The sequence below is a fragment of the Aquarana catesbeiana genome, linkage group LG04 (assembly GCF_042186555.1).
Source record: "Aquarana catesbeiana isolate 2022-GZ linkage group LG04, ASM4218655v1, whole genome shotgun sequence".
Classification (NCBI taxonomy): Eukaryota; Metazoa; Chordata; class Amphibia; order Anura; family Ranidae; genus Aquarana; species Aquarana catesbeiana.
The window spans coordinates 605,964,225-605,990,382 of NC_133327.1; the positions used below are offsets into that span (position 1 = coordinate 605,964,225).

A 26,158-nucleotide genomic window follows, 5' to 3' on the forward strand; every position below is an offset into this window, starting at 1 on the left:
ATCTGCAACAGGGACACAGACAGCAATAAAATGCCAAGAGGAGTTCTAGCCTTCCCTTACTCTACTGAAAAAAATACAATTTTATTTCTGCTTGTGTTGTTGAAGCGTTTCTCTTTCTTCCTGTATATTGTCAATGGAACAATAAATTATAGGAAATCTTATAGTACCAGATAGCAGTAAAACCCTTCGAGGGGTTTTTACTCTTCTTACAGCATCGAAAAATAACTTAAAAAAAATGTTTTTGCTAACTAGTCTCACTCCTTTCCTTCCCCCTACCCTTATCCCCTCTATTTTTTCTCTCTTTTTTGCCCTTTTTATGAATGGTCTTAAAGCGATATTAAAGCCTTTTTTTAAAATAACAAACATGGTATACTTAATGGTTTTGTACAGAGAAACCCAGATCCTCCTCTTCTCAGGTCCCTCGCCAGTGCTCCTCCTTCCTGCCGGGTGCCCCCGCAGCAAGCAGCTTGCTCTGAGGGCGCCCAAGCAGGAGTGCTCTTGACCCATGGCTCTGTGTGTCCATTCACACATGGAGTCACAACGTGGCCCACCCCCTACATCTCCTGATTGGCTCACTGGTTGTGATTGACAACAGTGGGAGCAAATGGCTCCAGCTGCTGCCAATAGCCAATCAGGAGTGCAAGTCCCTAGAGAGGGAAGGCTCTTGTGGACATCGCTGGATCGAGAGGAAGCTCAGGTAAGTATTATGGAGGGCTGGGGGGGCTACTGCACACAGAAGGTTTTTTTTACCTTAATCTATATAATGCATGAAGGTAAAATACCTTGTGCCTTTACAACCAGTCCAAGTCCTTTTCACACAGGCTTTTTAATCAGGTCTTCCTGTCAGTTTTTTGGGAAGATCTAATCGACCTGTAACCCTTTTCATCTGCCTACCTCAAAGTCCATCCAGGTCTGGAAAGAAAAAATGGATATGACAGATTGGAGGTAGCCTGATGTAAACTGACACAAGTCTGTTTACATCCACCCACCCATTGAGCCATCATGGATCTGCTACATTCTGATGAGAAGCTGAAAAATTGCAGACACAAATTGAATAGGCACAGATGTCACAAAACTACATCTGTCTCGTTCTGCTCTGATCTGCTTGTGGTTTCCGTGCTGAATGGAGTGCAGCACCCTGTGTAAAAGGACTCTTACTGTCCTCCCAGTAATTGGGGCTGGATTGTGAACAACCAAAGGATTGCAAAAAATTATACTGTATTATTTCTGCCATTAGGTTGAATCGTCTTTGTACAGTGCCTTGAAAAAGTATTCATACCCCTTTTGAAATTTTTTTGATAGATTGTGATAGACCAACACAAAGTGGCACATAATTGTGAAGTGGAAGGAAAAAGATAAATGGTTTTCAAATTTTTTTACAAATATGTGAAAAGTTTGGCGTGCGTTTGTATTCAGCCCCCTTTACTCTGATACCCCTAACTAAAATCTAGTGGAACCAATTGCCTTCATAAGTCACCTAATTGGTAAATAGTGTCCACCTTTGTGTAATTTAATCTAAGTATAAATACAGCTGTTATGTGAAGCCCTCTGAGGTTTGTTAGAGAAACTTAGTGAACAAACAGCATCATGAAGGCCAAGGAACACACCAGACAGGTCAGGGGTAAAGTTGTGGAGAAGTTTAAGGCAGGGTTAGGTTATAAATTAAATATCCCAAGCTTTGAACATCCCACAAAGCACTGTTCAATCCATCATCCGAAAATGGAAAGAGTATGGCACAACTGCAAACCTACCAAGACATGGTCGTCCACCTAGACTGACCGGCCGGGCAAGGAGAGCATTAATTAGAGAAGCCAATTGGCCCATGGTAACTCTGGAGGAGCTGCAGAGATCCACAGCTCAGGTGGGAGAATCTGTCCACAGGACAACTATAAGGCTATCAACTATCAGATGTGTGAACCGGCTTTCTATGGAGTCCTGTCCACCTTTTGGTCCATTTCAGGTCCGAATTCAGCCCAAAATTCGGGCTGAACCAAACGGTGAATGGAGACTCACCAGACTCCTGCTGTGAGCCACTACGTGTTTTAGTGTGAACGCAGCCTTAGTTGTGCACTCCACAAATCTGGCCTTAATGGAAGAGTGGTAAGAAAAAAGCGATTGTTGAAAGAAAGCCATAAGACGTTCTGTTTGCTGTGTGCAGTTTGCGAAAAGCCATGTGGGGGACAGAGCAAACATGTGAAAGAAGGTGCTCTGGTCAGATGAGACCAAAATTTTACTTTTTGGCCTAAAAGCAAAATGCTATGTGTGGCAAAAAACCAACACTGCACATCACCCTGAAGACACCATCCCCACCATGAAACATGGTGGTGGCAGCATCATGTTGTGGGGATGCTTTTTTTCAGCAGGGACAGGCAAGTTGGTCAGAGTTGATGGGAAGATGGATGCAGCCAAATACAGGGCAATCTTAGAAGAAAACCTGCTAGAGTCTGCAAAGGACTTGAGACTGGGGCGGAGGTTCGCCTTCCAGCAGGACAAAGACTCTAAACCTACAGCCAGAGCTACAATGGAATAGTTTAGATCAGGGGTCGCCAACATTTCTAAACAAAGGGCTGGTTTACTGTCCTTCAGACTTCAGGGGGGCCAGATCGTGGCCAGCGGAAGTGGAAATTTTTCTGGCATCGGTAGAAGCAAACATCACCACATTTGGTATTACATTAGAGGAATAGTGCCCCATCGTTGGTATCATATGGTGGAATAGTGTCCTATTATTAGTATCAGTGGGAGAAATGGTGCTCCATTGTTGGTGTTAGATGGAAGAATAGTCTCTCATATGAGTGGGAGGATTAGTGCTCCAAGGGCCTGATATAGGCAAGCAAAGGGCCAAATCTAGCCCCTGGGCCGCAGTTTGGAGCCCACTGGTTTAGATTAAAGCATATTCATGTGTTATGCCCTGTACACACGATAGGATTTTCCGATGGAAAATGTGTGATAGGACCTTGTTGCCGGAAATTCTGACCATGTGTAGGCTTCATCACACATTTTCCATAGGAATTTCCGACACACAAAGTTTGAGAGCTTGCTATAAAATTTTCCGACAACAAAATCCGTTGTCGGAAATTCCGATCGTGTGTACGCACAAAGTGCCACGCATGCTCAGAATAAATTAAGAGACTAAAGCTATTGGCTACTGCCCCGTTTATAGTCCCGATGTACGTGTTTTACGCCACCGCGTTCAGAACGATCGAATTTTCTGACAGCTTTGTGTGACCGTGTGTATGCAAGACAAGTATGAGCCAACATCCGTCGGAAAAAATCCATGGATTTTGTTGTCGGAATGTCCGATCAATGTCTGACCGTGTGTATGGGGCATTAGAATGGCCCAGTCAAAGTCCAGACCTAAATCCAATTGAGAATCTGTGGCAAGACTTGAAAATTGCTGTTCAAAGAAGCCCTCCATCCAATCTGACAGCGCTTAAGCTATTTTGCAAAGAAGAATGGGCAAACATATCAGTCTCTAGATGTGCAAAGCTGATAGAGACATCCCAAAAAAGACTTGAAGTTGTAATTGCAGCGAAAGATGGTTCTACAAAGTATTGACTCAGGGGGCTGAATAAAAATGCACGCCACACTTTTTGCATATTTAAAAAATTTGGAAAACCATTTATCATTTTCCTTCCACTTCACAATTATGTGCCACTTCGTGCTGGTCTATCACATAAAATCCCAATAAAATACATTTACGTTTTTGGTTGTAACATGACAAAATATGAAAAATGTCAAGGGGTATGAATACTTTTTCAAGGCACTGTAAGTTTCACAGTGCTCTATACCAGGGGTCTCCAAACTATGGCCCTCCAGTTGTTCAGGAACTACAATTCCCATCATGCCTAGTTACGTCTGTGAATGTCAGAGTTTTACAATGTCTCATGGAACATGTAGTTCCGCAACAGTTTGGAGATCCCTGCTCCATACCATTGATTTCCATTGTGTTTACATGTATTACGGCTGGATTTTTTCAATAAAAATCTATTGAAACAAACCAAAATTTGTTTTGCTAGACCTACACTTTAATGTAGACATGAGGGGTAAATTCAAGTGTTTTAATTGCCAATAACACTGTGCAGGTGCTTGCACATTTTTGTAGAGTTACCAGGAGTTAGGGGATATGTCCCACCTTGTGAACCTCACTTTTTGGCCCATGTTTGTAATTGGCAACCTTGCTAACTCAACAGGAAGGTATGGGTGGAAGTTAGACAGAATTAGTGACCAACACAAGAGATGGTGACTATTTTGTATAACTGAGCTCCCCACGTGATCTACAGGACATCAAAAAGAACTTAGAGGCACGTGGAAGGGTCTTCTGTGCTCATGCTAAGTGGCAGTTGGATACTATTTTCAGTCTAGTGGTTCAGAATGAGTAAGTGACACTGGAACACTTAGTAATGCCTAACTCCAGCCAACTTTTTTTTTTTTTTTTCAATTTCGGATAGAGTGGGGGAGAATTACTTTCAAACAGGTTTTTTATCTCCGTCTATGACTCTTTTGAAGACATTTTTCCTATCTTTCTGTCCTTGTGCTTTCCATACAAGAAATGTTGGGGGTGTGGGGGGGTGTTACTGGCACAGGAGGGCACAGACACCAGTTACAACATTGATATTCCCTCCTCACTTGCTTAAAAATATATTTTTGTTTTGTCTAAGTCCCTGTTAGATGTCCCATCACTTCCTCTCCTGACAGAAAGACAAGGGATGCCTCTCCAATGTAGGCACAGATGGCAACCAAAACCTAAATCTACTACATCCAAACCAAAATAATAATCTGTCTATAATTGTGCTTTAACATCTATCAAGTATAATGTTACAAGATATTTAAATTAAATGAGACTTCTATAGCAGGATTGTCTGCCAATGTTTTACTTTTAGGAACATATTCTGGCTGTTCACATGTCCTACATAAACGAGATAGGCTCCCTGGTGTTATTTTGGCTTCTGATCAGTTACTGTCTTCAGTAGAGTTGTACTGAATCTATCTATTCTGACTGCTTGTTTTATTTCTGGAATAAAGTTTAGGTCCATTTTTTCAATGGGTGAAAACACCATATAATAACTGAACGTTTCTTATTTTCCTTCCTAGAAATACCTGCGGAACTTCTTCTCTGTGATGCTGAAGTCTCCTACATCTCCATTGCACATTGATAAGGTCAGTCTAACCCTCTCCAAGCATACAATCTGCGAGTTCTCCCCATTCTTCAAGAAAGGAGTCTTTGACTACAGCAGCCATGGAACCGGATAAGGACTTGTACCACGACAAGAGATAAAAAGTGCCTTTATGTACAGACTGCAGATTAAATGTATAAGTACATCAAACAACACAACTATCCTGAATCTCACAGCTAAAATGACTGTACTGCACTTGTGTTTTTTGTCATTTTTCAAATGGCCAGAACCAAATGATCACCTCCTCAGCACAATATTGTTCACTTCCTCATTAGACTCATCATGTACACAAGGTACAGATTTTTGCTGTTATCCTTGCCGATGAACTGGGACAAACATGATGGTTTGCTGTGCTAAGGGTATTGGGAAATGCAGCTAATTAACAGCCATATTGCCTACCAATTTGTCACAAACCAGGCCAGACTTGTTTCTTGAGTCTTAACAAAGGTATCCTTAGAAGCATATGGAGGCTCACATTCCTGACTTGTCCTTCTGAAAATACAAGTTGCTTGGTCTTTTTGCTTTAATATGCAGAGTCATCGACCTGGAACAAGCATACAGATTAGGACATTTTACTTTTTTGACCTGCATGCACATGGGCTCTGGGTCAAGGACTTGGAAAGTTTCATTAGATCAGCATGAAAGCCAGGCTGCTAGCGTCTTCAGAAATGTATTTCAGGTAAGGAAAGTTTCAAGAAAGTTTCCAGGTAAGTATTTCTTTTATGACAGGGTTATTTTAATATCAGCTACTGATATCATGGCAGCACATGTAAAAAGAAATGCATATTTTGCATACTTCTGGTAAAAAAAAGTTAAAGCACAAATTCAACCAATACATTTTTCTAGTTTTGCTTAGACTTGAGAAGAATAAATACGTTTTTATTGTTTTCCGTGACTCATTTGGGTAGATTTCATCCCAGGAAATGAGGGGAGATGTTATCTCTGGGACAGGAGAACAAGGGCAGTAATAGTAAATTTACAGAGGTTCTAATTCTCTCACATTTTACTGAACAGAAATGTTTTGTAATCTGTGTCCCCGTTGGAGAGATTTTCTATCACTTTTCAGGCCCAGCTAAAAATAGGGGGCATTTCCAAAGTGGGAACCCAAGATGGCCATAAATCCCAGCAGAAGTTCTCCAACTTCCCTACTGAGTCAACATAAAAAAAAAAAAAAAACAGTTTCAACTGTTGGGCTTTAAACCTGAAGGCTTTCAAATTAAAGAAAACCGGCAAATCTAAGTAAACGTGTATAAGTGAATTATATTTTCAAATACCACCATGTTTTTTTTTTTTGTTTGTTTTTTTTAGACAAAAGAATTATGTTCTAATTTGAAGTAACTGTCCATGCCTGTTCTAAGCTCAGTATTGATAATGCTGCCAGCTTTGACACGTCATACACATGTTTGAGCATATTGGACCTCATCAACACACGAAAGATTCAACTCACAAAGGTTCAACCCAACGATAAGGATACTTATTTAATTATTTGTTATTTATAAATCTCATTTGTTAAAAAATAACTGTCACTTTAAAGAAAAAAAGTATCTATAACTTGGTGTGTTAGCTTTGGTTATTGAGCCTAAAAGGTGTATGTGTGAGAAGCATTCAATATCAGTCTACTTTGCCCCCTGTTATTATAGCAATACATGAGCCTCATTTATAATATGCTCCAGTGTAACTTAGTGTACTACAAATCAGATCTGCCCCAAAGTTAAAAACAACTGCTTGAAAAAGCTCAGACTGAAGCTGGCATTTTCTGACTTCTGGTCTGCTTGCTACCGTAGTTCTGGGAATATTGAATTCACATATAGCAAGGCTCTGGTCACTGTTTCTGAACTAATGTGTGGCCAGGGAGTCAGAGGATGGTTGCTTCCATCAGAGGTTTATGTTACAAATAATATGGTTTGTAACAGATTTCATAACAGGTGGTGGCCTTATCTCAAATGTGACTGTAATAGTACTATAATGTATTGGTCACTGTGGGCAACCCTAGCTCAAAAACAGCCAACCACAGATAGATAAGGGTCTGATTATTCAGTCTTAAATTATTCTGACTATATAGGTTACCTATTTAAAATAGAACTAAAGGCAAACCTTTTTTTCAACTTGTATAGAGTAGGGAAGGAGAAGGACTCTTGTCAGATTTTTTTTTTCGTCATCTGTATTTCATTGGAGAGATTTACCTTCACTTCCTGTCCCATAGACAAAACCAGAATTGAGAGGAATCCCTGCAAATTAGGGAAATCCCTTGCGGCTCCCAGGTCATCAGAACTTGTGTCCCCATTGGAGGATTTCCCCTCTTTTATTTTTCTATGGACAACCCAAAATTTGGGATTTTCTTTCACTTTCAATGATAATGCTAAACAGGGCAAATAGGGTCTCCTTAAGGTGATGCCTTTTTAAAATTGAAAAACGAGGGCTCATCCAAGCAAGCAATTAATTTTCACCTGTCCCGCGACTGCTCTGGAGAACTCCATTGCATTGAAGAGATAAACTTGCTGAATGATAATCGATAGCCGATAATGCATCTGATAGCCGCCTTCTGCACTCTGGTTCCCTTCTGCTGGCCTCTACATCGCTAATGTATCCTGCAGTGACACCATAGTTGGTGGATGGAGCCTCAGAGTGCAGCAGAAGATGTCAGAATCCAACACTCCTGGACATGTCAAATGTAAAATATCTTTCAGCAAAATTGTCTTTCCAATCCATGGATCTTGGTGGGACAGATAGGTAATAATTGCTTGCTTTGTAGGGAGCTGCTGTTTTCCACTTTTAAAAAAGGAATAGGGTTCCTTTAAATCCTCAAATTATGATTATCTTTCAGTCTCAGTCACTTGTATATTGTACAGACACCCAGCGAGTAAAAATGTGAAATTTTTCCCATAAATGATTACTTACTACGCTATTTATTGCAGCATTTAAATAACAAAGTCAGTGAAGGATTTGCTCTTACTGTGCAGGTTATATTGCCTTCACAATATTAAAATGTATGAACCTCGCTGTATACCGAATCATGATTTTCCCATTTAGGTTTATTTATACAGTATACTGGCCCTTCTCAGCCTGTCACCTTCCATGGCACTGAACTATATAGATCTCTTTATGTAATGATATGCAGCCTAACAATATTCTTCACGAAATCTGAAAATAATAAGCCACTAAATATGCTTTTAAGTACGCTGTAGCTATTGAAAGCAAAGATGTATATATACATAGCTGTAAAATATTATTAGATGCATTCAAGCATATCTAGCTTAGGTGTCAAAGCTATATAGATGATACTTAGTCATTACTGATGTTGTTAAATGAAATCTGGACTGAGATAATATGGAATTTGCCATTGCTGAAAATGCTAGATGCCTTGCTTTCTATAGCTTAAGTACACTTAATCTGCATACTTGTTCCAAGTCATTGCCACCATTGGATAACCTTAAAATGATAATAACCCCAAAAGCAAACATTTATTATATTGCAGCTTACCTATTCTTAGATGTGATGGCTGCAAATCATGTTTAGGCTTCTATCCCTTGTTTTTACCTGATTATCCAGCCAGTAAATCTTTTTTTTCAACATTTGGCAGTTAGAGTGTTGAAACAAACCTTTTACCACTGACGGGTGCTTAGAATGATCAGCTTTCAATTATTTATATAAAACCTATATCCCAAAAGAAAAAGAACTGTTGCTGTAACTGCAGTGTGAGCTGGAGTTTGGCTTCAATTTGTTAGTGTATCTAGATCTGCTAGTACATCTAACACTCCCCTCCCCCAGACTGACAGTGCTGCTGTTGAAAGGTGCTCATGTGCTCCTTTATCCAGAGTGGAGACACATTAATACAGGAGGTCTGTTACTGGCCAGATCACCAGGTGAAAACAGAGAGAAAAGAGCCTAAAAAGGAAACCAATGCAGCCACCGCATCTAAGGATTGGTAAGCTGCAATATTGTACATTTTTTGGTTTTGGGTTTAATACCACTTTAACATCCAGGTAACTGTCCTGAGAGAAATACAGGGTCTTAGGATTTTTAGCCATTATCTGCATACTTGTTCCAGGTCACTGACTCAAAGGATTGAAGTAAAAAGGTTTGTGGGACTGCCCAGCACCTTGCATTTTCAGGAAGTAAGGTCAGAAATAGCAGCCTTCTTCCATCATCATGAAAGTGAATGTTTTGCTAAAACTAAACTGTTTACTTACGTGCTCTCTGCAAAGAATATAATTAATTCTCACCTCTCCTACTGCCCATGTAGATGATTTCAACTGTATTGCAGAGAAACCATTGCCTAAAGAATCCAACGTTTCCAGGATTGGTGATTTCCTGACCCCAGTCATGCCCTGCGGTTCCTTTTGCCAACCCCTTCATACTTATTGTGCCCTACAGTGACTTAGTGGTCAGCTGTAGAAAACACATAGTACAGCAGGGGACCAGTAAATCGACACTCCTGGAAGTGTCCGATTACAGAGATTCTTCAAGTGGCAGTTTCTTTGCAATTCAGCAAAGGTCACGTGTGGGCTGTGAGAAAGGTGGTTAATAATTATCATCTTTGCAGGGGGCGCTTTATTTACCAAATTTTTTAAGCATTTAGGGGGCTTCAGATAATCAAGCCAATCTAGCAATCTAAGCATCCATTAATTTTCAAGACCACTTCTGTGTTCCTGAGATAAATGTTCCTTGTAACCAAGACTGCATAGGTGCAACCAACCAACCAACAGATTTGGACACTGAAATGTAGCAAGTTAAAGATGTTTGCTATGCAAACTATTTTGATGTCTATTTGCTGGCATATTCTTAAAGTTGCCATTTATTTCTATATGTGGGTATAATGCCAGATAAATACAGTAAACCACAATAAGATATCCTTCAATAAGTTGGAATGGTGTAATAATGTTAATTCTAGACGAAAATTGTGTGAAAAATTATTATATTGGTATATTTAAATGTTATTCATATTTGGGGGTAACACTGGTCCAGCAGACCCCTGGACAAATTTATTTTAAAGAATTATAGGACAATTATGAGCAGCCAGTGATGGCAAGATGTATACAATTTAATATAGTTTAAAGCACATAACCGTCTCAAATAATGAAATCTCAACTCTATATTATTAAGGGGGGATGTTCACATGTGGATGAATTTACATTCTTGTAAGTGCCTTTTATTAAATAGTTCATATACAGTGTTAGATCTTCCAGTTGTGCTTTTCGTATTGGTTAAGCCACATTACTGGTATATGGAAGTTGTGGGCCTTTACTTTCAGTGTTGAATCAAAGCAGCAACTTTTTACAGTCCTAAGATCCTGCCTGAAGGAGGTGATGTAGAGGTCCTTCTAAAACTGGCGCAAACCTCCGTTTCTAAACTTGGCCATGTGCAAGCCCTGCCTCTAAGCTTGGTCATGTACAAGCTTTGCCTCAAAGCTCGGCCATGTGCAAGCCCTCCCTCTAAGCCTGGGCAAATGCAAGCCAAACCTCTAAACTTGATCATGTGCAAACCCAGTCTCTAAACTAGGCTATGTGCAAGCTTTGACTCTGAAATTGGCCATGTGCAAGTGTTGCCTCTAAACTTGACCAAGTGCAAGCATTGCCTTTAAACTGGGCCAAGTGCAAGGCCAGCCTCTAATCTGGGCCATGGGCGAGCCCTCCCTCTAAGCTTGGCAGAATACGAGCCCAGCCTCTAAAACACATTTATACAAAACAGAGTCGTGCTTTGAAAGATAATATGAATCTCACAGCATGGAAGAAGAGTGTGCAAGTCCAGCCTCTAAACTGGGCCAAGTGCAACTCCTGCCTATAAACTTGACCATGTACAAGGTCCACTTCTTTTTACAGATAAGTGTCTGACAAACATTGACAGCTGTCTTGTGACATACATTTAAGGCAGGGCTGAGAATTTTCAAAAAGACAACAGTGCATGGCACTATTATTTTGTTGTCTATGGATTTGACATATATGTGTAGGGAAAAGAATCAAGGTTCATTTATTTTAAATAATTGAAGAGAAAAAAGGTGTCCTCAGCAACAAGATTCAGGTCATGTTTTAAAGGAGGTAAAAAAAGGTGCATTTCTTATTGGTTGCTTTGGGCAACATAACACTTCTTTCCTTTGCTTAGCTAGAAAGTGAAAGTTGCAGAAAGATAAACACAAGCAATTACATTTGTCATTTGAAGATGGTATGCCCCTTTAAGTATAGCTATTCTTGCCCTTAGCACATTTTCAATGGAAAAACTTAATAAAGCACAAATTTTTTCTTCCAGACATTGCATTGCTTATCATATCACCACTACTTTAACTTACACATATTAACACTTAATGTGATAATCATAAAAGGACTTTCAGTTGTGTATATCTGTGTTGTATGCGTTTTATACATCTGCACTGTTCATGCACAATCATGCTATGTAGTTTGAAGCATTTCTATAGGTTTTATATATATATATATATATATATATATATATATATATATATATGTAAAGCAAGATTTTGATTGTTACCTCAATTTTTAGCACATAATGCACTGAATAAATGAACATTAATATTTTGCAAGCTTATGTTTTCTTAATACAAATGCACACATTATGTTAATTGCGGTGCAATTAAGATTTAAATGCATGTACTTTCATTGGCATGTGGTCATTTTGGGGCATGTAATAACATTTGTAAGAACACCAGGTTAAACTTTGTAATAATGAATTGTAAATAAATTACATCACTATCATTGTATACTTTAATTTATATGCAATTTGTAATTCTTTGTATGAATCTGTTTTCACTGAATATAAAACATGTTTTTCTTGATGTGACTTGTTTTTTTTTACTAGAAGTGCAGGAATGGCCTTCTTTTAGGTAGGCTACGTGAAGAAAAACTCTACTGTTACAAGGTTTTCCATAATGTATTACTCAATTATTACTCTGCCATTAGCCACTGCAAGCTATTTTGTTAAAAACCAACTACCAGAAAAGTAAAAATGCTCTCTTGCTGTGGGGTTTAGGTCTCCTAATTGTGGCCTGGAGGCTGGAAGCTGCCCTCTGCCTCCCTTTCTGTGGCCCTTGGGCATTATTTTTCCAGTTACACCAATGAAAGGGCAGGATTCAACAACTGACATCAACCATGGGGCATTGTTTACTTTTACGTTGAGGCATTTTCTAATCCCACTGGACACAGTCTGCCCCCCCTTAAGCCTGAAGGGCAGTAAACTGGCCCTTTCTGGCCCCCTCAGATGGCACTCCCTTATGTTCTGGCAGTGGATCTGCATCGGTCTTGATGGCATTAGAAGTGCATCTGAGAGCTGGGGCACAGGGAGAAGAGGTTGCGGGAACCAGTCTTGCAGCTTTTCCTAGTCTTCTAGGCATAATTGAGCACTTAACCCTTGTAGTGTGCTGACAATCCCAATGTAAGTGATGAATTTTGCCCACACACTGAGAGACCAGCCAAATTATAAGAGAGAGAGGAAATAGAAACTCGGTGACACCCCTCCCCCCCCCCCCCCCTAAAATTATATGAGTACTTGAGGGCAGCCATATTTGCTTAGTGCATATGCAGATTGTTTCTTGCTCTGTGGAACTACAGTCCCAGCTGGCCTCACGGATATGCCTTCAAAACCTGGAGTCCGTACAGAATACTTGGATTTCCCCCATCCTTTTAAATCTAGAAGTCACAGCACACTATATTTGTATTTTTGTGGTCTTTATAGTACATGACTCAGCATACAATACTTGCATTCCTCCTGTTGTTATGGAACAAGAGCAAACACATTTTCAAATCACACATCAATTAAAAAAACAAAACACTTCTATCCATAAAGCTGTGTTCACGATTTAATCATGCCATTGTATTTTTCTTTTTCCTCGTTTCTAGTGTAGTTTGAAGTGAAACTTCCAGCTAAAGCTGTTTTTAATTGCTTATAGAGTGAGCAGAAAGAATTAAATGCTCTGTTAGGCTTATAATTGCTGCATTTGGGAGATTTGCTCTAACTTCCTATCCTAGGGAGAAACTGGGTGTCACCGTGACAAGAAATAAAAGACATTCCACTCAATGTGGAAGAACCACGTGAACCATCACCACCATAAAGAATGGACTCTTACCAGAATAGATAGACCCTTTCACAGAGTCAAATCATCCTGTAAATGATAGTCTCATCATGGAGGGCTTTGACCCATGCTGCTTAGCTGGACTCCTGTGGTACCTCCAACTCTCCAGTGTATTTTACAAATGAATAGCAACCATATATTTCACAAAAATCCACCATAATATCAAAATGGGAAAGCCCACATTGTGTGTATCTGTATAAAACTTTTATTATATTCAAAGTACATAAAACTACTCACATTTGAAGCATAGAACAGTGTTTTTGTATATAAACATTCCCAGGCAATGGTGCAAGTATTCCAAACTGTTCAAACAGGCTTGGCAACTGTCAGAAACCATGAAATCAGACCGAGACAGAAGTACAGTTAAATCACACTTGTTTAAAAATAAAAGTAAAAAGAACAAACGTAGTCAAAACATAGCCAAAGGTTCAGTAACCGGAATGGATAGTCAGCCAAGCCAGAAGTCAGGGATCAAAGTAGTGGAACACAAGCAGGATCCGGGGCCAGAAGGGATGTTAGCAAAGCCAGTCTTTAAACAGGAACGCAGGAGATGTTTCTTGTGATGTTGTCCAAGGCGAAGGCAGAGCTCCTCTGGACTGGACAGCTTAAGTAAGCAGGACTGACGAGCAGGATATCAACAACAGCTGAGTAACTGTGGAGAGAGATGGGAGCTGGCAATTAGCCGACAGCTGAGCAGCCAGCTCAGAGAAGGAAGGGCTGAGCCCAGCCCTGACAGCGACGTCACGTACATTAGCCCCAAGCCAACGCGTTTCATCTTAACTTACATCATCTGGGCTTATTTGAATCTGTAATAGGGTCTATCCATTACAGTAAGAGTCCTTTCCTTATAGTGGTGATGATTCACGTGGTAATTGCAAGATTTGACTCAACAAGATATTTTCAAGAACACAGTGGTGCTTTATTACTTGATTGGGACTATTATTTATACTTTGCACATGCACAAAGTGGACTTTAAATCTTTTTATGTTTTTTGTTTTTCACGTTGAATTGATTCTTTATATTTTGCACATTTTCACAGTTAACGCTGCAAATTATGTATTTCTTCTGTTACACAGTATATCTGACTGCTTTTGCCAGAGGCTTGATTTTGCACCTGCCTGCGCGTTTTCTATTATAATTTAGAACTGAAATGTTGACTGATTTTAACCTTATTCTATCCAAAACTAGAACGTAATACATGGCTTGAGTTCTACTTGAAATAATACCCATATGATTGTGTGCTATGTGCTGATATGTTTCTTTGAATTTCCAGTAATCCCCAGCAAACCAAAAATCATACTGGGATTTGCAGTGTTAATATCTTAAAACAGTATTTCAAATAGACTGTTTCAAGTACAGGGGGCAGAACACAATACTGTAGAATGTGCTAGGACAGATGTATATTGGGAATCTGAGGCTCTTGGTCATTCTTGGAGAGCAGAGAAGAAGAGGTGCCACAGCTATCATGTTACCCAAACCCTGACCATATACCCATCTACTAAACCCTGACTCTGAAACGTAGCTGCATCAAACCACATATATTCTGGGTCAAACCCTCAAACCAAAGAGCTAGGGCAAAGCAACATCTTTACTTTACTACAGACCTCCACAGGTGCATATACTTAGATTTCTCTCTCTCCCCCACCTCTGTATTCATACTTTGGAAGTGGAAAGCAAAGCTCTGTGTAGCCTACAGATCCCTGGCATCTCGGTATACACAAAATAAGCTCCCCTGTCACAGCACTGACTAGCTCATGAGTTGCATGCTTCTTCATACCCAAAAGTATCATGTATCGCCTTTTGAATCCTGATTCTGAAGTGAAGAAATTGTAAGTATATTTTGCTTGTGATTGGGGGGTTAAAACATTCCTTTTGCTTTGTCTTAAATGGTCAAATAATGTCCCTGACAGCTTTCTCAAATAATGTTTTTTTTCTCCACAGTTCTTTGAAGAATACTTATTCGACATATAAGAAAACAAATGGAATACCGCGCTAGAAAAACAAAGATCACAAAAAAAGCTGCAACAAAAACCATCAAATATCCAAATGGTAAGAGTAAGTGAAATAAAAAATAAGTTGCGCTAAGAAATAAGCAATCGCACAAAAAGTGATATACACTAAGAATAACAGGTATTGCAATGATGATCATTCAAATACAAGTCCATATGCACAGGTAAAATTAGCAAAGTCCTCCAGGGTTGTGTATTCCAATGTCCATTACCATTCACTGAGGCTGAGGTTAAATTGGAGAAAGGAAGATGGGACTCAGTCTGACAGAATGAACTCTATAAGTGGGAACCCTTATCAGAGCTGGTGGACCCCCTTAAGAGCAGAGTCGAACATGCAAGCAGATTGAGCCCTCTGCGGGGACAGAGATGTCTTTGGATACCTCCGAACCCTCGGCGTCTTTAATGATGAACAATGAACGCTTCAGCAATATGCGGAAAGAGCCCGGCAGATAAACGCTCCGATCTGTAAAGGGACACACTGGGGCCCAGAGCCACGAGTGCAAAAACGAAGGGACTCCAATCGTGTAGTAATATTAAGAAGGGTAAACCTTTAATACTAAAAAATGAATGGTGACGTCCAAAAAATTACATGTACAGAAATATAAAAAAGCCGGCTAGTTAAAAACAAACAAACGCCCGTGTTCCGGGGTCACATGTGGCGTGGTGGCGTCAGCACAAAGTACCGCTCAAAGGGCGGTGCTTTGTGCTGACGCCACCACGCCACATGTGACCCCGGAGCATGGCGTTTGTTTGGTTTTTTAGATTTCTATACATGTAATTTTTTGGACGCCACATGTGACCCCGGAAAACACAGGCGTTTGTTTTTTTTTTTTTTTATATTTCTGTACATGTAATTTTTCGGATGTCACCGTTCGTTTTTTAGTATTAAAGGTTTACCTTTCTTAATATTACTACACGATTGGAGTCCCTTCGTTTTTTGCACTTGTGGCTCCGGGCCCCAATGTGTCTCTTTACAGATCGAAGCATTTATCTGCCAGGCTCTTTCCGCATATTGCTGAAGCGTTCGTTGTTCATCATTGAAGACGCCGAGGGTTCGGAGGTATCCAAAGACATCCCTGTCCCAGCAGAGGGCTCAACCTGCTTGCGTGTTTGACTCTGCTCTTAAGGGGGTCCACCAGCTCTGGTAAGGGTTCGCACTTATAGAGTTCATCCTGTCAGACTGAGTCCCGTCTTCCTTTCTCCATTTTAACCTCTCCTCAGTGAATGGTGATGGACATTGGAATACACAACCCTGGAGGACTTTGCTGATTTTAACTGTGCATATGGACTTGTTTTTGAATGATCATCATTGCAATACCTGTTATCCTTAGTGTATATCACTTTTTGTGCGATTGCTTGTTTCTTAGCGCAACTTATTTTTTATTTCACTTGTTCTACATATAATTACAGTGCATCCAGAAAGTATTCACAGCGCTTCACTTTTTCCACATTTTGTTTGCCTTATTCCAATATGGATTAAATTCATTATTTTTCTTTACAATTCTGCAAAAAAAAAAAACATAATGACAATGTGAAAGAAGTTTGTTTGAGATCTTTGCAAATGTATTAAAAAAAATAAAAAACGTACAGAAGTATTTACAACCTTCTGTAGGTGCATTTTGCTTCCACTGATCATCCTTGACCTGTTTCTACAACTTGATCGGAGTCTACCTGTGGTAAATTCAGTTGATTGGACATGATTTGGAAAGGCACATGCCTGTGTATATAAGGTCCCACAGTTAACAGTGCATGTCAGAGCACAAACCAAGCCATGAAGTCCAAGGAACTGTCTATAGACCTCCGAGACAGGATTGTATCAAGGCACAGATCTTCACGGGGATACAGAAATAAGATTGTAGGGGCATAGCACATCCCCAGTTATTCATATTACATAACATACATAATTCCAACCAAACACATTTTCCGATTCCAAATCTGCATTCCTGTTATTTTGTTCCTTTATATACATACATGACAAAACAGTTCCCCTTTACCTCCTACTACTCCATGGATCTAACTTAAGGTCCACACACAAAAAAAAAAAGGATCTTTAAAAAAAAAAGGGGGGGGGGCATCTCCTGCCCCTCCCACCAATAGCCCCACAGTACAGAGAGGTCCATGGTTCACTATCTAGCTGGCTATGTCTCTCCATATGCCCCTTTTACATGTCCTATATTCCTAGCTCCTCTCCAATCAGCTTCTTCCCCTCCTCTGTTTGTAGAAAAGTATCCCAGGGGGCCCATATTTGAGTAGTGCGTTCCCTTCTCTCCGGAGTCATAGGTATTAAATTTTCCATTATCTCAATTCTTTTGACTTTATTAAGCCACATAGAAATCTGAGGTGCTCGAGGCTCCTTCCAACACCTTTTTGCTACATTCACCAAGTGACTTATAATCGAGTTCTTATACCTCTTAATTGGGATTTGTGAACACTGTAATAAGAAAAATGCCGGGTCCTCGGGGATCTGATATTCCGTAAATAATTGGGTGATTCTCTGTACTTCTTGCCAAAATGATCTAATTACTGGGCATGACCAAAAAATATGAAATATAGTACCTCGTTCTTGACAGCCTCTCCAGCAGCCATCTGATGCATCTGGGAAGAATGTATTTAGTATTGACGAAGTACAGTACCAACGTGTTAGTAACTTATAATTCTACTCCTGTATCTTAGTACACCTAGATGATTTTAACGTCAGGTGTATTATTTTCTGACATTGGTCTAGTGTAAAAATTTGTTCTAAATCTCTCTCCCATTTGCCCAGACTTGTCAGTATAAAGTCCTCTGGGGGTGCTGTCAACAGTGCGTACATCTTAGAAACAATATGGAGGAGAGGCTCCTTCTCCTCACAGTACGTCTCAAATCTTGTATGTGATCGTCCGTAGCTATCCGTAGGCCCCAGTGTTTCCAAAAAATGTTGTACTTGTTGTGCCTGCCAAAAAGGTATTTCATGTGATTATTTTTTTTTTAGTTTATTTTTAATAAATTTGCAAAGATTTTAAACAAACTGCTTTCTAGTCATTATGGGGTATTGTTTGTAGAATTTTGAGGAAATTAATAAATTTAATCCATTTTAGAATAAGGCTGTGGAAAAAGTGAAGCGGTGTGAATGCTTTCCGGATGCACTGTATGTAGAATATGTATATACTGTGTGCTTATCCATGATTCAAGACTGGATCTTACTGGAGGAATGGACACTATGAAAAACTAAAAAGGGGCCAGCCTCATATAGTAGCCAGTGTAGCTTGGTGTCCTCAGATGCTCTGCTGGATCGAAACTTCTCAAACATTTTTTTTTCTTATCTAACAGCTATTGAGAGTTCAATGCTGGATACATGATATCCCAGATTGTCTTTCCAACTGTCAACAAGTCCAGTGTCTACCCAGTTATGTTTTAAAGCAGTACTTTGCTGCAATACCACCGCACTTCACTTGGTCTCTACTGACTTCCTAGGGAACAGTGCTTGCAAAACATGAGGCTGTTTGCAGCTGAGTGTCATGGTGGAGCCTAATTCTGTATATCAACCGCAACAGTTGGGTTCCAGAGCCACTGGACCTGTGTCCCTGAGCTGGCTTCAAATGTTTGCTAGTTTTGGTTAGTTGGCTGTTTTTCACTGTTTTTGCTGTGTTCCTAGGAATTGTTTTGTGTTTTGGCAGACCCTTCTCTGTTTTTTCTCTATGGTCCTGTGTTTTCCTGGGTGCCACTGATGATGATTTCCCATGCCTTCTGCTGTCATTTTCTTATCTATCTGCACTCACTATAGCACCAATTTTGACTTGTCTTTTCTGGATCTTTCCCGATGCTGCTGTAGATGGAACAAGTCTTCACTTTCTCTGGACAGGGAAATTCACCTCCCACGGCATACAAGAGCATTACTGCTGTGGTGGTTCCAGGAATTTGACAAAATTATTTCTGTCTAGAGAGTTTCAATCCAGTTGATTAAACCAAATGACTTTTTGCAAGGTACAATGAAAGAGCTGTAATAGGAACAGACATATACTGTATACATTTTCATATAGTGACTATTAAAAGTATTAACCTCTCGTGGCAGTTCTCATGTTTACATGTAGTACATTGAATCAACAGAAACACACTCTTTAATGTCGTAGTGAAAACCTCTTTCTGCAAAGTGGTTTATATTATTTACAATTTAAAAAGCACTAAATAAGTGACTAGTGCAGCCAAATATTTTTCAAAATCACATAATAAATGGAAATCACCTATGTGAAAAGGGTTTCAGGTGATAGTAGTAAAAAAAATACAAATGAAGTTGGACGGTCCAAATTCTGGTTAGTATATTGTGGCATAATCTACACCACGAAGACAAAAAGAACACTCCAAGCAGCAATGTGAAAAGTTAATTAAAAAAGCACAGGGGAGGGTTTCAAGGAAATTTCCAGGTCACTAAAAATACCTTGGAGCTGAAGTACAGTTGAATCACAAAGTATATGGTGTCCATGAAAACATGCTAAGCAAAGGCTGCCCATCAAAAGAGAATAAATGTGCAAGACTAGGGTGGGAGGCCTCCAAGAGACATATCATCTTTTTTTTGAAGGAGTTACATCCCTCAATGAGCTTGTGAAGGTAGAGGAATAGACCTGATAGGCAGTTCAATGGCCGACTGAATAAGCACACAGTGCAGGCTAACAAAGCTGCTACTTATTGTTAGATGATGTTGTTAGCCTGTAACAGGAAGTGCTGTTACTAGCAGAATCTCCAGGTAAGAAACTTTACAACAGATTCACAAAAAATAATTTTCTTACAAAAACGCTATACTGTGAGACATATGGGGTTGATTTACTAAAGGCAAATGAGCTTAACATGTTGCAAGGGAAGTTGTCTTATCAAAAACTGTGTCACAGTATTTAACTTTTTTTGTGTGAATGAGCAGGAGTAGTACGAGTACCTCTTACTCATTCACATGAGGGGGCAGCATCATGGTACTCCCTTATTGTTAACGGGGCTTCCAGATTCCTTCCGATAAGCCCCCTGTCTGCAAACCACCAGGCGAGGGTTGTGGGGAAGAGGCTTTTTTCCTCTTCAACATGGGGCCCTCATGGCACGATACCCCCAGTTAAAGGCATGTGGCCTGGTATGGTTCAGGAGGGGGAGCACGCATGTCCCCCTCTTTTCCTGGCCTGCCAAGCTACAGACAAGGGTCTGGTATGGATTGTTGGGGCAAACCCCACACAAAAAAACTAGAATAAAAAAAATGTGGGGTTCCCCCAAAAAGATCAGACTAGACCATTAGGCAAGTATGCAGCTTAGCAGGCCAGGAAACCTGTGCCCCCCTTCTGAACCATACAAGGCCACATGCCTTCAACAGAGACGGTACCTTGCCAGTAAGGATGAGCCGAACATCCCCCCAGTTCGCTTTGCACCAGAATTTGCGAACAGGCAAAAAATTCGGACGAACATATGAACACCCTTAAAGTCTATGGACACGAACACGAAAAATCAAAAGTGCTCATTTTAAAGGCTTATATGCAAGCTATTGTCATAAAAAGTGTTTGGGGACTGCCCCAGGAGACATGTATCAATGCAAAAAAAAGTTTTTAAAATGGCCATTTTTTCGGGAGCAGTGATTTTAATAATGACTAAAGTGAAACAATAAAAATTAAATATTCCTTTAAATATCGTGCCTGGGGGATGTCTATAGTATGCCTGTAAAGTGGTGCAGTTTCCCGTGTTTAGAACAGTACCACAGCAAAATGACATTTCTAAAGGAAAGTCATTTAAAATTGATTGTGGCTGTAATTAATTGTCAGGTCTCGGCAATATAGATAAAACTCATTGAAAAAAACGGCATGCCCCCCCCCCCCCCCAGTCCATTACAGGGCCCTTTGGGTCTGGTATGAATATTAAGGGGAACCTCGAACCAAGAATTTAAAAAAAAATGGCATGGGGGTCCCCCCAAATTATATATGGATTTTAAGGGGAACCCTGCACAAATTTTTTTTTTAAAAAATGGTGTAGGGATCCCCCCAAAATCCATACCAGACACGTATCCAAGCACGCAACCTGCAGGAAAAGAGGGGGGATGAGAGAGCGGCCCCCCTCCTGAACCATACCAGGCCACATACCCTCAACATGGGGAGGGTGCTTTGGAGTAGCCCCCCAGATCCCGGCCTCCCCCCTATGTGAATTGGTAACGGGTTCATTGCCCCCCTACCATTTCACAAAAAAGTGTCAAAAATAGTAAAAAAAAGACAGGAGACACTTTGGGACAAGTCCTTTATTAAAAAATAAAAAAAATAAAAATGTCCGCGATGTAGATCCATCTCACGCTGCCCGACGGACCAAAAAAAGAAAAAAAATGCTGCAACAGCTCCGCCTTCATGGGAGGCTCCCGCTGAGTGACACTTCTTCTCGGTGACAGCTGTTATATAGTTGAGGGTGGGGCCACCTGGTGACGTAAACTGGTGACCTTGCCCCCCCCTCTGACGCCACATGACGTCAGAGGAAGGTGGGGTCGCCCGTTTACATCACCATTGATTGACATCAATGGGGTTTGGTCTCAAACTTTACTTAACCTTCGGCACACCTGCCTCCAACCAAACCCAGATATGTTAAGCTCATCCCTAATAGCAAGCGATAATGTAGCTCTAAGACTATTAAATTGCATTTAAAAACAAACCATCATTCACCTCAAAAGTTATAAGAATTGTGGAGATATTTATTATAAAAGTTCACAACAGAGGCAGAAATGCTTGATTTTTTTTCCTGTTTCTTTCTGTGAGCACAGAACCATGGCAGCTTATCAGCCCTCTAATGTAAACTCCATAAAAATGGGAGGATCTGCTTTTATACCTAGAGTGGTCAGTTTTAACACCTTCATATCGGCGTAATGCAAAGTGTATGCAAAACCCAAATCTATTTTTTAGTATGCTCAGCTTTCTGCCTGACTGTATTTAGTTTTCCTAAGCAAATATCTTTTATCTGTTGCAACGTTTCTTACCTGGAGATCCTGCCAGAAACAGCACTTCCTATTGCAAGCTGACAGCGCCAAGCCACTAATTGTAGTTGGCAGCGTTATCAGCTTGCCATAGTTGGCAGTAGGCTACCTATCAGATCTGCAGGATATACTGTATGGGCATCCCTGATAGGCAGCAAGTGGCCAACTGAAGCAGCATGCATGGCAGATGGGGAACACAGCTGTGAATTGTGGAACACTGGCTTATTGCTGTCAACCTCCAACAGAAAGTGTTGTTACTGGCAGGATCTCCAGTTATGAAACATTGCAATAGATTCACAAAAAATTATTTACATTAGGAATCTGAATACAATCAGGCATGATGTGAAATATACTGAAAAATAGATTTTGGGTTTACATACAATTTAACAAAAAGGAAATATATTAATGTCTGTAGTCTGGGCACGGGCGGCACTTTTAAGCCATTACCATGAGAAATAAAATTATTTGTAATTTTCAGGGCCATAGCACACAAAGACAGCATTGTGACTCTGTTTTATCCACAGTGTTGCTCTGTTGTACCCTTTGTTTCTGAAGCTTTCTTAAAGCGGAGTTCAACCCAAAAATGGAACTTCCGCTGTAAGAGAGGTGAACCCCTGAAATGCCGCATTTAGCATGTAATTTTTTTTGGGGGGGGGCGGATACCCTCTTTTTAGAGGGTCCCAGCTCACACTTCCTCCCAGCGCACAGCGTCACCAGAAGGGAGATCACCTCTCCTCCTCCCTCTCGGCAATCATCTGGGACACGTCACAGGTCCCAGATGATTGCCCGGCCAGTCACGGCGTGTGGCGCAGCTTGCGCATGTGCAGTGGGTACCCGGCTGTAGCTGGCGCCGCAGAGAGGAGGGGGAGACGAGCGGGTCTTTGTTCCCCCGCATCGCTGGACCCTGGGACAGGTGAGTGTCCGATTATTAAAAGTCAGCAGCTGCAGTATTTGTAGCTGCTGACTTTTAGTTTTTTTTTAAAGCAGAACTCCACTTTAAAAACATTTATGTTGAATAAACCACACAATTGAGAATTAGCTGTCTAACCACTTTACCTCCAGAAGATTTACCCCTCTTCCTGACTTGCGCATTTGTACAACACTGTACCCCAATACAATTTATGTCCTTTTTTTCCCCCAAATAGAGCTTTGTTTTGGTGGTATTTGATCACCTCTGCGGTTTTTATTTTTTGCGATATAAACAAAAAAGAGCAACCGATATCCAATATAAAAAATTAAAAAAAAACAAATTTCTTCATCAATTTAGGCCAATATGTATTCTGCTACATATTTTTTGTAAAAACAAATCCCAATAAGCGTATATACAGTATAGATTAGTTTGCAGAAAAGATATAGTATTCACAAACTATGGGTTTTAATTTATTTCTTTTTGTTACTAGTAATGGTGGCGATCGGTGACAGCGGGACTGTAATATTGCGGCGGATATTCTAACACTAACTGACACTTTTAACGCTTTTTGGAGCCAGTGACTAGGGATGGGCCGAACAGACCTCTGTTCGGTTTGCGCCAGAACTTTCGAACACTGCGAAAGTTCGGACCCGAATAAGGAACCCCATTAAAGTCAATGGGACCTGAACGTCAAAAATCAGAAGTGCCCATTTTGATACGTATATATCTGCAAGTAATTGGGCATACAATGGTTATAGGGGTCCAGGTCCTGCCCTGGGGGACATGGATCAATAAAAAAAAAAGTTTGTGAAAAACATCATTTTTAAATGTGCAGTGATTTTTTGTTATTTTTAACGTGAAAGCATAAAAATGAAAAATTCCTTCCAATATAGTGCCTGTGGGGTCCCCTTAGTCTACCCGTAAAGTGGCAGATCTGTAACAGGTCTAGAATCTGCTGCAGCAATAATTGCATTTATAAAAAAATGAAATTTTCCCTGCAAGCTGCCTTTATTTTGCTCAGCAACAGCTGGGGAGCCAGTGTGTATGATGAGGCCACAATGTAGTGCACTGGGAACAAGATTAGAGATTTTTTGGATACATTCTGGTGTCACTTTGACTTTAGATAGAAGTAACGGGTGCGTAAATATTGGTCTTTGGCTGTCGGTGGCGCCTTCCCACCGTAACCCTATAGAGGTACTCTTCATGAATGCAAGAATTGGCCTTGCTGTAAAAAAAATGCAATGATATGCACCTGTCAAACAGGTGCAGAGAAATTACTCTTTGGGTGTTGGGGGCGCCTTCCCACCATAACCCCATAGAGGTGCTCTTGATGAAGGCAAAAAAAAATTCCAATGATATGCACCTGTCAAACAGGTGTTGAAAAATTGGTCTTTGGGTGTTAATTGTGCCCATGAAACCTATACCAAAAACATTCTTCCAGATGAAATGTTTGAACACCCTCAAAGTGCTGCAGAGATTCCACATCCCAAGAAGACTTAATCGGTGACATCGGCATCAGGGGCTTCATAGCTGGTAATCCAGGACTGATTCATTTTTATAAAAGTCAAACGGTCCATGGAGTCTGTGGACAGACGCGTTCTATGATCAGTAACGAAACCTCCTGGAGCACTGAATGCCCGTTCTTAAAGCCCGCTGGATACAGGGCAGCCATGGGTGGCGAGGACTAAAAAAATTTCAAAATGCAGACGCCTTTTCCAACGCTCCTCTCTTGACCAACAGAAGACTCAAAACGATGTATTCCACGACGCTGTAACCTATTGGAGACAAGAAAAAACGTTGAATAAAATCCTCTTTAACGTGTCCTCGAGATTTTATCTTCTACACTCTCTGTGGGGGCGGGATGAGTTCTGATACCTTCCCCTTATAACGGTGGTCAAGGAGGGTTGCCAACCAGTAATCTGCCTTCTTTTTTTATGCCACGTACTCTTGGATCCTTTCGCAGGCTTTGAAGTATGAGGTTGCCCATGCGCCTCAAATTTGCAGGGGCTTGAGAAACAGACTCCTTAGGGTCACTCAGGATGACAGCATCTGTAACTTCCTCCTCCCAGTCACGTACTACTCCCAAGGGTCCTGGGTTTGGAAAGCCATCGCTTACAGATTGACGCATGTCTTCCTCTTCTTCGAAGCCTATGAAAGTGCCAGAATCCTCCTCCTCATCCTCCTCCCCTGTCTCCTTCTGTGTGTTCTGTAACATAGGAATGATGGTGTTTGGATAAAGTGGGCCTTGAGAGGAAAGGAAGTCCTGCTGCTCTGCCTCCAATGCCCTGTCCATGATGCTCGAGCAGGAACACAACAGGGATTGTGTCACTGATGCATGCACTGTCACGGCTCCCCATTCTTGTGGCCTCCTCAAATGGTGACAATACAGTGGATGCATCCTTAATGATCAGCCATTGGCATAGGGAAAAAAAGCCGAGGCGGCCTGAGCCTGTCGTCATGCCATACTGGCACAGATACTAGTTGACGGCCCTCTGCTGCATGTATAGCCGCTGCAGCATTGGCAAAGTCGAGTTCCACCTGGTGGGCATGTCACAAATCAGGCGGTTTACGGGCAGGTGGAATTCCTGCTGAATTTAAGCCAACCGAGCACTGTATGACCACCGGAAATGGCTACAGACTCTTCTGGCCAGCTTTATCACATCTTGCAACCCTGGGTACGTATTTAGGAAACGCTGCACTACCAAATTGAGGACATGTGCCAGGCATGGCACATGTGATAACTTTCCCTGTCTAGGGGCGGACAGGAGGTTTGAGCCATTATCACACACCACCATTCCTGACTCCAGCTGGTGTGGAATGAACCACCTCCGGGCCTGCCCATGCAGAGCTGCAAGAATCTATGCTCCAGCTGAAGCACTGAATGGCACCTTTTAGCCTGACTCATGGAATAGCCCTTTGAACACTTAGGGGGTACCTGATGTTCATAGGGCAATTTTGCAGAGGAGGGCTTGGAGGTAGCGGAGGAGGAGAGGGTAGAGCTCACAGGTCTGGCATCATCACCACCAGCTGTAT

At 40.9% G+C, this 26,158-nt stretch overlaps 1 protein-coding gene across 2 annotated transcripts in view; it reads left to right on the top strand.

Annotated features, from left to right (window-relative positions):
* Window positions 1-11,958, top strand: part of KIF16B (kinesin family member 16B) — a 603,866-nt gene extending 591,908 nt beyond the window's left edge. For both annotated transcript variants that reach the window (XM_073628239.1, XM_073628241.1), the window contains one exon: window positions 5,092-11,958. In XM_073628239.1, coding sequence (XP_073484340.1) covers window positions 5,092-5,250 — 159 coding nt within the window. In that variant the 3' untranslated portion in view covers window positions 5,251-11,958. The remainder of the gene's footprint in view (window positions 1-5,091) is intronic.
* Window positions 11,959-26,158: the final 14,200 nt, after the last annotated feature.